This window comes from Lichenostomus cassidix, chromosome 10 (genome assembly GCF_008360975.1).
Source record: "Lichenostomus cassidix isolate B80296 chromosome 10, HeHo_3.0, whole genome shotgun sequence".
Taxonomy (NCBI): domain Eukaryota; kingdom Metazoa; phylum Chordata; class Aves; order Passeriformes; family Meliphagidae; genus Lichenostomus; species Lichenostomus cassidix.
The window spans coordinates 11,895,065-11,908,342 of NC_139491.1; the positions used below are offsets into that span (position 1 = coordinate 11,895,065).

A 13,278-nucleotide genomic window follows, 5' to 3' on the forward strand; every position below is an offset into this window, starting at 1 on the left:
GTTTTTAGTGTTTAGATTGAACTGCCTCAAGCTACACTCAGCCTGCCCAAGCTGCTGTCATGCTCTTCTGGCAGCTCTGTCCCCACTGCCTGTCCCTCAGTCCCTGGCTGACATCCCCCAGAGCACCCTGTCCCTCTGCCCTCCACAGAGTGCCTGATTGGCCCCTGTCAGCTCCCCAAAGATGCCACCTGCCTCCCCCTCCACCCCCAGCAATTGGCTTCACTCAAACCATTTCAACAGTTCTCCCAGTGGAAACTCTGCTGTGGTGTTTCATTATACCACATGTTTTAATCATTTAGCTTCATATTATCTGCTCAGAATAGAAACCGAAGAGAAAAACGTTGGTTTTCCTGATAGAATAGCATATTTTAAATAGCCTGTCCTTGATACCCAGCTTCCTGGGCCATTAGAGCTAGCAAATTCCCAACAGCCAATGCTGTACAATGTCAAGTTAATTGCCTTCACATTTCAGAGAGCACAACCAGCATTTCTGCCATTACAAAGAGCAGACAGTGCCACTGAAGGCCTGTTCTATAATATTCCTTCATGCAGTATTTTTCAATTCAGATGTTATCTTCCTTTCATAGATATCAAGGAGACAAGACTGTAAATTCTGGATTGTGTCCTTCGGGTCTCTGTATTTTATTCCTCTGTCATTTTGTTTCTGGAACAGAACTTGTCTCTCCTTCAGAAATTTTCTGCTCAGTTGTCATGCCATAGACAAGGAGCTTCTGTTTTCAGGTTATAAAATTAAGGGCTTAACTGTTAAGCCTTCTTATACCACTACAGTACATCAGAAGTCACTGATGCCTCTACAGAGAATATAGAAAAGTTTTGTGAAAAAGAAACCTCCCACCCAATCCTCTTTCCCCCCACTCAAAAACCCAAACCCAACAGAACAGCCCCCAAAACAACAACAGCAAACCACAAACAGGGAAATTAGTGGCTAAATAGACTGATCTTACATGGAAAAAAATTAGGATATAGGACTTTCTAAATTCATACAGATAATCAAGTTAAACACAAACTATGCTCAATTTCAGTTGACCTGATGCTAGAGGAGAAAGATTTCCTAGGTTTATGAGAAGTTTTATATGACCCTTAATTCAAGGACACATAACTGCAAAAGAAGAAAAAAGAAATCCTTATACTAACCTTACTTGATTTTAGGACCTTAATTTGTTCTTCATAAACTGTATCTTTATTCTTTTCCAAAAAGCCTTCACATTGATATTCCACCTGAAAGCCATCATTTTACAAAAAAAAGTGTTAGAATGATTTAGTAAGAATATTTTGTACAGAATTCACCAGCTACAACATTCACATTTAAAATGTAATTCTTTCACATACTGAAAATATCAGCTCTCATGTGCATCTTTGTTAAATATAGATTTTCCTCAAAGAGAGTGCTTTCCAGTAAAACACAGAACATTAAAATAGAGAGAGATGAATACTGCAATTGCATTATACCAGACATATTTCACTGCTGAGAGATGCTCGTGGTAAGGCAGCATGACTGAATGGCTACTGTAAGGGTGAAGAATCAAAATGTGTGTTGAGCATCTCCTTCACCGAACTTATCAGAGTGGCAGAGCTGCCTGAAATGCAGATGCAACTAAGAACAAAGTATCTCGTCTCATTAGCTGAGAGGCAGTAAGCACATCTGCCTGCAGCTTATTGTGGAAATGCCTCATTTGTGCTCAGAAGGACTAACTTTACCAGAAGCAATAAAATATCTGAATGTTGTGGAAATACATAACAATCCTCTGTCACAGGGCCACAGGGTCTCAAGGACCAAAGAACAGCCAGCATCAGATAAAAACCTACCACTTTTTTCACTGTCCTAATTCAAGGCTGAAAGAAAACCAAAACCATTGTCAAAAGCCCATTTATCAGTGCTTGCACAATGACACTATACCCAGAGCTGCAAAACATTTCGAAGAATTCCTAGAGGGAAGAGCACAGAGGATGTCCCCAAGGTCTCCACTCAGGGCACTCCGTGGGGCACCATCCCTGTTCTCACTGTGGAGGCCATGCCAGGAGAGGGCAGCAGCATCCCTGCCTTCTCCAGGAGCACAACGTCAGCAGAGCACTGCCCTGCCAGTATTCCTCCTCCAAGATGTCTGTGTACATTCACATAAGCACACTGAAAACAGAAAATGCTCAGCACAGACAGCACAGCAGAGCTTTTCTAGCACCTGCTTGGAGCTACTTTCAGCTTGCCTTGGCCCTTGCTGCTCACAGACTAAGCATAGGAAAGCTTTCAATATCAAAGTTTAGCCTAATGAACAGGTTATGAAATATTAATTAATTCTTTCTTGTTCTCTCATCCACAAAACAAAACAGAACTCGGGAATCTGAACAGTTACAGAGATATTCTTGCTGCTTTCATTAACACTAGATGCAAAAAGAACAGGACCCTTCTTCCACACATAAATTCAGGAGCCTGGGAGAAACCTAGTGGAGGCAGATAAAGGCCTCCAACCCCCCACATTAGCATGTGCAGACCTACTGATAAGAATCCCAGAGCTTCTTGAAGCCTTTTTTGACAAAGCTGACAATATTCTAAGGCAGCTTTTCTGTATAACAGGACAACTGTATTAAATGGAATTTTAATTTTTTTTCGTTTTAACCTGAAGAGTGGCTCAGTTTGACGAGCACTGTGGGAGCTGAACACCACATGCACTCCACTGAGACACCACTCAGCCAGCTTCCTAGAAATAGCTGTTCCCTGAGCAGCCGAGGCGAGGGTGGGAGCAACACACACTGCTCCAGCAATAGAAAAGGGTGTGTTAGCCTCTCTCCTCTTTGCACACTGAGATGGCAGCAAAAACAGCATTAATTCATTGCTGCTCTTTAGCTTAAAAGAGTGAGGTACAGGATTTCCTATTTGGTACATTTCTGTTGCATAACTGGAATCGATACAGTAATGCTGAGAGCTGCAAATGCACTAAGCTGCCATGTTTGGAAAAAGGATGGTCAGTGGTTAGAGCATGTGATGGGAGTCGGGAGCCCATCTGTGTCCCTGGCTCTGCACTGTTCACTTTCTTCTTCTGACAGAAGGAGGGAGAAGTACCAGAGGAGAAGTCCTTACCTTGTCAGCAAAGTGCTTGATGATAAAGGCCTTATTTGACATACGTGGTTTTTCAAAGAGAGCACATTTATTCAAATGAGTATTGTATAGTTTTTGGGCCCAAGAGTCATCTGAGCCTTTTGGCATCTATGGAAGAGAATACAGAATACACTTAAAATGTTTTGAAAACTTTTTAGTAGCGAAAGCATCTGATAAGATGGGGGACAGCACTTGATAGTTTGCTCTCCCATTCCAGCTCCTGACAGGACCAAGGACTGCACTCGCTATCCTCAGGAAAGGGAAAACTGTTGAAGTCCAAACAAAGTTGATGAGAGACCCAGAAACAAATACAGATACATGATGTAAGGGAAGGGGGTTTTCACTACTAAAACCACTTTTTCTCCTCCTGCAATTGCCAATTCTGTTTGCATGCTTTCCAAATTCTTGCACTAGCACTGTCAAAATGACAACTGTCTGCAGATGATTTTTCCCTGTGAGGCTCAAAAGCAGGACAGCTGACGACCTCTTTCCCTATGAAAACCCTTGAACACACACCTTGCACTCCTCATCCAACAGATCCAGAACTCCCATTTTGGCCTCTATGAGGTTGATGCAAGGCTGATTGTCGTAGAAATCAATCAAGGTCCATGGTATTTGTTCCTTCATATATTCCTCTTGTTCCAGCTTAAAGACATGCTACAGGGCAAAAAGAAAACAGTTTTCTGTGAAATAAAGTGCAGAATAAATACATTGAACTCTCAGCTGAATTCACCTTGGCACGTTAATCCAGGCTGTCAAGTGACACACTAGTTCAACTGAATAAACCCTTTAACAAGTGTATGAAAAATAAACTAACCTTTTTTCTTGGCCTAAAAGCAACAGTCTAAATTAAAGCACTCCATAGTCTCTGCAAATATCCTATCTTTTTACTATATTGTCCCACGATTACTATAATCTCTTTTATAAAAAACCAACACAAAATACAGTAAAAGCTTCAAGTGCAGGAACAGCAACCTATAAAGTGGGATGTGCTTTTATGATTTGGAAATTACGAACACTGCTCTATTTCAAGCAAAATTTCACTATAAATACTTTTGTGTTTCCTTGTAAAAGAACAAAGCTCCACTTCCTCTTAAATGGCTGCTGATTTATTTCTAAGATGACACACTGCATTAAAATTTACTCTTCAGCAAAAGCCTCCCAAGAATGACTCTAGAAGTATTAGTACAAAAAACCCTTGAAGGAAGATTCTGTGACAGATTTGTCTGCTAGGAAGATCAGTAACCATGTAGTTGTATATTTATTCAAATATATTATCACAAACAACCTGCACAGCTTGAATGAAATGTGCATAAGAGATGAATTAAAACTTCAGGAAAAAACAGAGTAAGACATTAAACAGGCAAACTGTGGTCTTAATAGAACAAGTGCTCTGAAAAACCTAAAAGACTGCTGACTCCAGTTATTTTTGATGATGTTTCATCCCCCATTTACATTTTTCTGCACACTTAATGCTGCTGTGGCAGGTTGGCCCACGCTGGGAATGCCCCACCACCAGCACCAAGGCTCTGGGGGTACCCCAACACCTGCACTAGGGTGCCAGCCCCAGCTGCCCCGAGCTCAGCACACATCTGCCAGGCAGCAGAAAGCTGCCCTGACAAAGCTGTTTATCCCTCTATTTCATTAGCTTAACACCATCCTTCCCAACACTTCGCTCCTGAACCGCGCCCGCGGGAGCCATTCCCACCCTGCACCTGGCAGGAAAGTCCTGGCAGCGTTCTGCTGGTGATACACATCATATCCAACCTAAGATCTGAAAGAAAACAGAAACCTGTTTTTTCAGCATGAAGGAACTAGCAATCAGGTGGTGAAAAATGCCTTCAGAGCTGATTTTCCCTGTGGGCAGTGGGCACCAGGCAGGGCAGGGTGGTCAGGCCACTCCCAAGCAGCCAGCCCTCAGCAAGCTGCACATGAAGGTTTCCTGGCTGCAAACAGGAATTGAATTTGAGGCAACCTCCACCCCGTGTGCCTGCATGGCAGCCCAATGGGTCCATGTTCACCAGCATTGGGTTTGGCAGCTTGGCAGGCCACCAACACCACAGCCCTGTCACCCCTGCTTCATGAGGCAGGTGCTTCCAGCAATGGCAGAGAGGGAAGGGAACAGGGGCACAGTGATCTTTAATGAAGAACAGAACCATTGCAGCTCTTACTGCAACTAGATTTTGCTGTACAGTTGTGAAAACTCCGAGATACCCTGTGCCCAGCAGTTACAACATCCCACTCATGGAGCTGAAGCCAGCCATGGCACTACCCACACAGAAAGGGCATGCCAGGGCTGGAAAGCTCAGCCTCTGCTCCAGCACTCTGCTCACTCCCTGACACACTGGCCTGAACCACAGCACAGGAGATCTGGTCCTGCGAGCACACAGTAGGTACAACCATAACAAGGGCTCAGAGCCATCCTGGTGCTGCAGCAGAGCCTAGCAACAGACCTGGCAGAAATAACTTGCCTCATCATTATGCAGGTAAGATATGTAATTGCAAACGTCACTAAAGCTGAGGAGAGAATCGTGATCTCTCCGGAGGAGGGGGAAGAGCCGCCTTCTGCCACACGTCATTCATCAACTTCAGCATGCAGCTGAAAAGCCTCAAAAAATAACCCCGGGGAGGAAGTGCGGGCGGCAAATCTCCAGCAGCAAAGCTGTGCTCCTTCTGCCCATCCAGGGGCTCTCGGAGGTTACAGTGACACCACCAACTCCGACTTCATCCACACGGTGCTCTCACTGACAGGCAATCTCAGGGTCTTAATTGCCAGGCACTGCTTCTGCCTTATAATTGTTACTGTGATCGGAATTTCAAATAGTCCCAGAGCAGCAGTTAGTCATAAAATCTATTTCTAGGAGATAGTCGATCTTTCCCCATCCCTCAAAGCCCACGGCCAGGACAGCTGGTTAATAGACTGGAGGAATTCATCCTAACCACTGGGGACCCAATTAGCAGAATGGACTTGGGTAAGGGGAAAGGGAAGAGGAAATGCCAGTCATTTCCTACTTACCATATTGAACTGCTGCTGCAGTTTTTCATTGGCATAGTTGATACAGAATTGTTCAAAGCTGTTGATTTCGAATGTTTCAAATCTAAAATATGCATATATTCAAAATTACTAGTGTACTAAAAAAAAAGATAAAATTACCCAAAATTTTTAAATTCCCTCCCTCCAGTTAAATTCATTGAATTATTTCAGGCACTAGTAACACAGTCAAGCAAGAAAACACACGGAAATGGCAAATTGCACTACACAGGCAGTTCAGTGATGCTCCCTCTCTAGGCAGGGATGAGGAACTCAGGGAAAGGACTGATGTTACTGGAGAGCACATTAGTTATCTTTGTCCTCTCTGTAACTGCTGCCTTGGAGGAACCTGACATGAAAATTGCCTTGTAACTTTCCACAATGCAACAGATAGATGAAATACCACCAGCAAAAATCTGAAATCCCACTATAAAAGTCAAAGTCACAACAAAGATCTTAGATAGTGTGTCAAAACTAAACACCTACTTCCTTCAGCTGGAATAAGCAGCTGCTAAGGTTTGGGGATTTTGTGTAATCCATGCAGCGCTAGATGATAAAGACAAAGATGCCCTGCAGTCAGATAGTTATGTAAGAGTGTCATATCTCTGACAAAAACTCACCCATAGATGTCCAACACCCCGATGAAAGAATGCTGTTTTACAGTGGCATGAAGGGCTTTGTTCACATGATCTACAATCCAGTTGAAGAGATTAGCATAGATATGTTTGGCAAGTGCATCTCTGGCATTGATGGCGTGAAGTTTGGAAATTGGCTTGATGTAGGTTTCAGTGGCAGTGGAGAGCTTCCTATGGCAAAGCCAGTGGGCCATCTCCTCATACTCCACACCCATGAGGTCACAGAAGATGGTGAGGGGCTCATGCTTGGGCTAATAAAAACAGGCTCATTAGATATTGAAACAGTATTATCCACAGCAAACATACAATCATGCAGACAGAGCTGCCTGCCTGCAGTGATCCTACAATAAGCAGCAACAGCAGCTTCCTCAGCTCTTCCTCCTTCAAAATGTGGCAAGTTCCCTTCCCACTTAGCACATTCACATTGCTTAACTAAATCAGTGAATAAGTTTCCTCAAAGGCATTTATTTTACTATACTTGTGTTCACCAAAATGCTTCACACAGGGAACCTGCAACCTTCAGAAAAATGAATCATCTGGCTTCACTGGGATGGACTTGGTATTTTGAATTTATACAAATGTCTCAGGCCAAAGGGACTGCATCTCCCAGGCTGGGCTCTTGACTGATCAAATCCACCCATGGCAGGGAATGACGGGCAATGAAGCAATGCAGCCCAAGCCAAGAGCAAGAGGAAGAAGTGAGGAAGGACTTTAGTGCTCTGGTCTCAGTACTTAACAATTTTCTCAGTGAATTCTGGGGACAAACACTAAGAGACTGCAGCACACAAATGATGTTCTCTAGCTCTCAAACGGGACTGTACAAGAGAAAAAACTGAGCTTTGTTTAACTAAGTAAAATCAACCAGCAAGGCTTGCATGCTGAGATGGGTATACAAGATTTCTGCACAAAAATCAGTGCAGTGCACTTATCACTCAATAAGACACTACACCTTGTGACTAATATGCAAACTGATCACTAGAAGTCAAGGAGGACAGACAGGTCTTTCTTCCTAAGGAACTCCCCTAACACTTCTTCCCCATCACACTCCCACTGCACCTGGTGGCTCAGCAGCACACTGACAAGCAGTGTTTTGACAAGGACAGATGGCACAGGACTGTTACTACATGTCCAGTAGCTTCAGGGTATAACAGCTTTAAATATTTCCACATCCTTCTGACTTCTCTGAGGCTTTTTCTAGTTCTTACAACATACAGAGGTCCCATGGAGTTACACATCCAAAATCTAGTTAACTGAGCATGTTTTACTGGCTTGGAAGACAATAATAAAGTGATAATAGCTATGAACACTGCACAAAAGAGTGTCACATTAGGGTTGCTCAAGCTGACATTAAACAAGCTGATTCATTGCCACAGCAGCCTATGGAGCCCTTTGCAGAGAACCCTGCAGCACCACTGCTCCACCACCACACCAGTGCCTCCCAGCAGAGCAGTGTGCATGGCACAGAGCTCAGTGGTGACATGGCTACTGCCTCAGAACAGCACAGCCCAGCTCATGATGCCACTGAGCAGACACCCACCACTGCCTGCCAGGCATTGTCAGGCCAGGACAGGGCTGCACAGGAACCTGCAGGTTTTTAACAGCTCAGCCAGTGGGATTCCTGCACTGGAGATACTCATCACAACACAGGCAAGCTCCTCAAGTCCTCAGGCTCATCAGCTTTCTACCTGTGATCATTAAATCAGCTTTCTTTGTAGTGAAAACCTTTATAAGACACAACAAAGAGCAAGACTATTGCTGTGGTTTCAAAGCAGCTGTTAGATCCCACAGACAGATGGTGTCAGACCAGGAACACCAATCACCCCTTGCCCCATGAAGGACCTGTTGTTTGAGCTCCAGAAACTGCCACTGCAGATTCTTGAGAAAGGGACTGACAAGTGACACAAGAAAAAAAGTTCTGCAAGTGTTGCTGTGATTTCAAGAGAGAGAAAGATGAAAGATGGCAGGCCAGGAGTAGACATTCAAGGCGAGGCAAAAGGAGAAATTGGTCACTCCAAATCCAATGAAAAGTGACCAGCCAGATCTGTTTTGTTTCTCATCTCCAGAATATGGACTTGGATAAGAAGCCTGGGCCCTCACCAGTGAGGAGGGTTTTTCAGATCAGACTATAGCCTTGTTGCTGATCTCCAAGGCAAAAAAGAACTGATAAAACCATGACACTTGGCTGAGTCACACAAATTATATCTGTATATCCTATGCTCATGGCTAGACACCCCAGAGGACTTTGCAAAGCATTTGCTTTGCAATTATTTAGGACACTTTGGCATTTAATGTCAAAAAAAACCCCATCTGGCAAAGCATTTACTGTGTGCAGGGAAGATATTCATGTCAGAATATGAAGATCTAGACACCTGCTCAGGACTTCAAAGCTAGCACGTCTGGTAGACCTTTCTAGGACAGATCAATTACAGTTATAATTGTACACCAATGTTATAATACAAAGAGTGTTGTCTAAAGCTCTAAACTGAGAACAGTTGAATTCCTCTGCAAAAAACGGAAAATGTTAGCAAGTTATAAATAAACACATTTCCATTTTTATGTTTTTAATCTTTTTCAGAGGAGGTCCCTGCAAACAAGCAGAAGGCAGACCTGTCAGAGTGCAAACCACAGCCTTCAGCTCATCTACTACTCACAGGAACAGTGCAGCTGTCAGAATCCCGAGATGCAAACTCCACATTGCCCAAGTGAAGGATGCCAGCAAGGATCCGAAAAATTCCCATCTGGTAGGTATCACTAATCCCTGAAAAAGGATGAATAAAATGTTTTGAATGGAGAGAGCTGCAGCTGATGAAAAAATCTATTAAGGAGAGAAAACCAGTGACTGCTGTGTGTGACTTTGACATTTGACAGTACTAATTGGCTCCACTTCTATCAAAAGCATTTTACAACCAGATTAAAAAAAATCCATTAAAATGAATCATTTAATTTGCTGTTTCAAAGTGCTTTGTCAGTGACCTCCAGCACTGCTACACCAAGGGAATCCACCATTTATGTTCACATAATGTGTGCTCCTCCTAGATCCATGATTCCTCTACAGTTTAAATACCTTCCACATGCAAGTACCTCAGTCCTGAAGTTTATCAAACTCTCCTAGTTTTAAACACAACAGAGTGCAAAGAAAATAGACACAAATAATACAGAAAACAGTTGCTAGTATATCAGATTTGGGATATGACTGTGATTTACCAATTACCTAGCAAAGTGCAGGCCTGCCTGGTGTTCACCATTTCCTTGGCATCATCAACACCATCAATCACAGGGCTCCCACCTTGCTTCGTGTAGTGAAAGTAATTTGCATTCCCTGTAATAATAAAAACCAAGAATTTTACACACATTGATGCAGAAATTCACAGCACATCTGCAAAGCTGTGTCATGATTAAGTTGCTCTTGGCAGAATCCATGATTTGACATATGTATATTTTTACCTTCTGGCTCATAAGACACACTTATTCTGGAGAGGATTTTTTTCAAGATTTAACAGTGGAAATAAGTATTCTTTAAGCTACCTGGTTCCTACAATAAGTCCTCTAACATATTCTCTGCCTAACCTTGGTTCAGACTTCCACACCTGGGGAATAATCCCTTTGGAAGCAGTTACTCTCCAAGTCTGAGCCAACCACCCAAGCAGTAGGCGCAGAGTTGACAGCAGCAGCACTTTGGAATTATGCAACAGATATTACTGCATCAGGATAGTGTATTTTGCCCATTTTCTTCTCTTTTCTAATTTATGGCCTGGCTCAGCCTTATGATCATCAGCCTTATGATCCATTCAGGCTGAGAAGTCAAGGTTGGAGAACAGATAGCTCCATTCCACTCTGGGGACAGCTCTGGGCTCCACTGAGACACCAGTAGCTCTCCTGTGTGAATTCCTATGGTTTCACTGGCCATGCTTCCAGCTGCACTAACAGACTCCTTTTCTTCTGATCAGCTAAGGTTCCAAGAATGCTGAAAGAGAAGCCTGCTAAATGGCTTCTTTAGTTATAATTACATCAGTTCCTTTCTTTCCTGTGCTAGCAGATGTGAATCCTAAATGTGCCAGGATGGTGCAGAAGAGCAGAGAAACACTGTAAAACCAGAACAGTATTTCAGAAACCAGGACAGGCTGTGCAGTTTTCCTATGATGAAACCGACTTTTAAAAATATAGACGAAGCATTGAAATTTATACTGAATTTTTAAAATGATGAAGTGATTGTCTATCCTAAGGCCATCATCATACCTTTCTTTTACAAAGCACCAACTCCTGTCAAATGAGAAACCCTTTTCTATCAACATTTTAATTTGAAAAAAGAAAAAAATTCCCTTATCTGCTTTTTGATCATGAGGTTTGCAGATATTGTAAAGTAATTGCTGGTAACAGCCCAAGTAAAAGTATGCAGATGTAAAATAAGCTTTTCAGGTGCTTATACCAGAAAGGGTAAAATTCTCTAGTGGATGGAGCAATGGAAAAAAGGTTTTAAAGAACTAAGAGAAGAGAATTTCACCCTCCAGGACACAGTAAGTCCTACTGATTGCAACTGCAGTATATCAGAGTCTGCTGAATAAACAAATCTGTTACTTTTATCAGAAAACCACAAAGTCTGAGGTCTATCACTTTAGTATTTGAAGGTTTAAAAGTTTAGAATTTAAAAGCCAGCAGTTATTCTTTTGCCTCTATGGCCCCAAAAGCCCAGAGATGTTGCTTTGTCTCTACAATCACACAACACAACAAATGTGAATGTCATACCTAACCGCAGAGTTTTAAACTCAGGCAATGCTGCAGAGGCACAAAGCTGGTAAAAGATGTGGTAATTTCTCTCCTCTTCTGCCTTTAAAAAGAAAGGAATTTGTTATTTTTCACCGCTTAAGAAGTGGCAGAAACAACCATGAGCAGAAATGAATTACTATGTATAATGCTTTTTCTAGCAATACATTATGAGCACAGAAGCCACATGGAAAAAAGGATGATAAACCAGCAACTATCATTTCCTTCTTGGTTAATTTAATCCATTTTGAACAGCAAGAAACATGCAGACATTTTCACTTAAAAGAAAAAAGTATGATTTCACTTTTCAGAACTGTAGATTACTATTAAATATAGATCAGGATTCTGTGGGTGGATGAAATGATCATACTCAAAAGTTTTTCATTTTCCAAAAATAACTAATACCGTTCGTCTCAGCATTTATAGTAAGCTGGTAAAGGGAGTATCTTCCTTGCCAAGGCAAAGCTTGAATTTTAAAATGAAGGACAAATACAGCCCAGAAGTTATGACTCATGACCAACACCGTAATTCTGAACTTAAGCACTCTAAATTTCAAACCTTCAAACCAAATAGGAACAAAAAATATTCTCTTCCAGCTAAACCATGTGCAGTAAGTCTCTTAAAACACACAACAGCTTTTCACATAACATCCCCACATGGTACAAACTGAAATTATTATTTTTATATCTTTAGGCAGCCAGTCAAGAATAAGTCTATTTTTACTGAGCTCTCAACTATAAGGTAGGCAAAGATGGAGAGGAAGTGTGGGACACAGTAGATTGGTTCAAGCATGAAAAAACAAAAAAAGAGATCAGCATTACCTGAAACACCACCCTTGATTTTTCCAACAGGTAAGTTCTCATGTTAGCACCAATGATTCGATACCTCTTATCAAAACCAATTTCAATGTATTTACCAAAGCGACTGCTGTTGTCATTCCTGGTAGTTTTGGCATTTCCAATAGACTGGAAAAAAAGGGAATATTGTAAAGGTTAAACAGCTTGTAGAAATTATCACATCTATTTAATCATCTACATGGCTCATAAACACTCCACAACATTAATCGTGTCCTGGTTTAAAGATAATCAAGAATTTAATGAAGAACAATCTCTGCCTGATCAACAAGTTACATCAAAATATAGTTATTTCATTACTGGAAGATTGGGAGCTGATCTTTCTAGCAATTATTTCACTTCCACATAGTCTGATTTTACAGCTAAAAATCTTTTATTGTTCTCTCAATAGGAAATAAAGAGTCTAACAGAAAGTTCACATACACATGGATTTCTTCCAAGGATTTATTAAAACTGTAAGAATTATTTCACCTGGATATATTCATATATCCAGGTGTACAGATATATGTGTAGTACTTGCAACCTCTGGAACTCCACCTATCATAAACCCACAGCCCAGTCTGTTCTGCCTGGCTAACAGTTTATTATTACTATTACTCTCTAACCACCACATTTCCAAACTATTTCTGCAAGCATATAATTTAAAATTATTTACCATGTGCCCAAGCATGATCTAAAAATTAACATGCACAGACTCGTGTCATTTGCCTGAAACTGAACCCCTTCCACAGCAGCTTGGTTACTGACCCAGAGACAGACAGCCCTTGCTGCTGCCCTGCATCGTGCTGAGCTTTCTCAGATTAACTCAATACAGCTTCACACACAACAAACAGTATTTCATGCATTTCCTCCAGATTACATGTCCTGGGATGCCCAGGGCAAATA

At 41.9% G+C, this 13,278-nt stretch overlaps 1 protein-coding gene across 8 annotated transcripts in view; it reads right to left on the reverse strand.

Annotated features, from left to right (window-relative positions):
• The window catches only part of MYO5A (myosin VA), a 97,821-nt gene that overhangs the window by 37,811 nt on the left and 46,732 nt on the right, over window positions 1-13,278 (reverse strand). For all 8 annotated transcript variants that reach the window (XM_085070661.1, XM_085070660.1, XM_085070657.1 and 5 more), the window contains exons 6-14: window positions 12,361-12,504; window positions 11,522-11,603; window positions 9,990-10,097; window positions 9,430-9,536; window positions 6,764-7,029; window positions 6,129-6,210; window positions 3,629-3,769; window positions 3,095-3,220; window positions 1,156-1,239 (exon numbers count right to left, since the gene is read on the reverse strand). In XM_085070661.1, coding sequence (XP_084926787.1) covers window positions 1,156-1,239; window positions 3,095-3,220; window positions 3,629-3,769; window positions 6,129-6,210; window positions 6,764-7,029; window positions 9,430-9,536; window positions 9,990-10,097; window positions 11,522-11,603; window positions 12,361-12,504 — 1,140 coding nt within the window. The remainder of the gene's footprint in view (window positions 1-1,155; window positions 1,240-3,094; window positions 3,221-3,628; window positions 3,770-6,128; window positions 6,211-6,763; window positions 7,030-9,429; window positions 9,537-9,989; window positions 10,098-11,521; window positions 11,604-12,360; window positions 12,505-13,278) is intronic.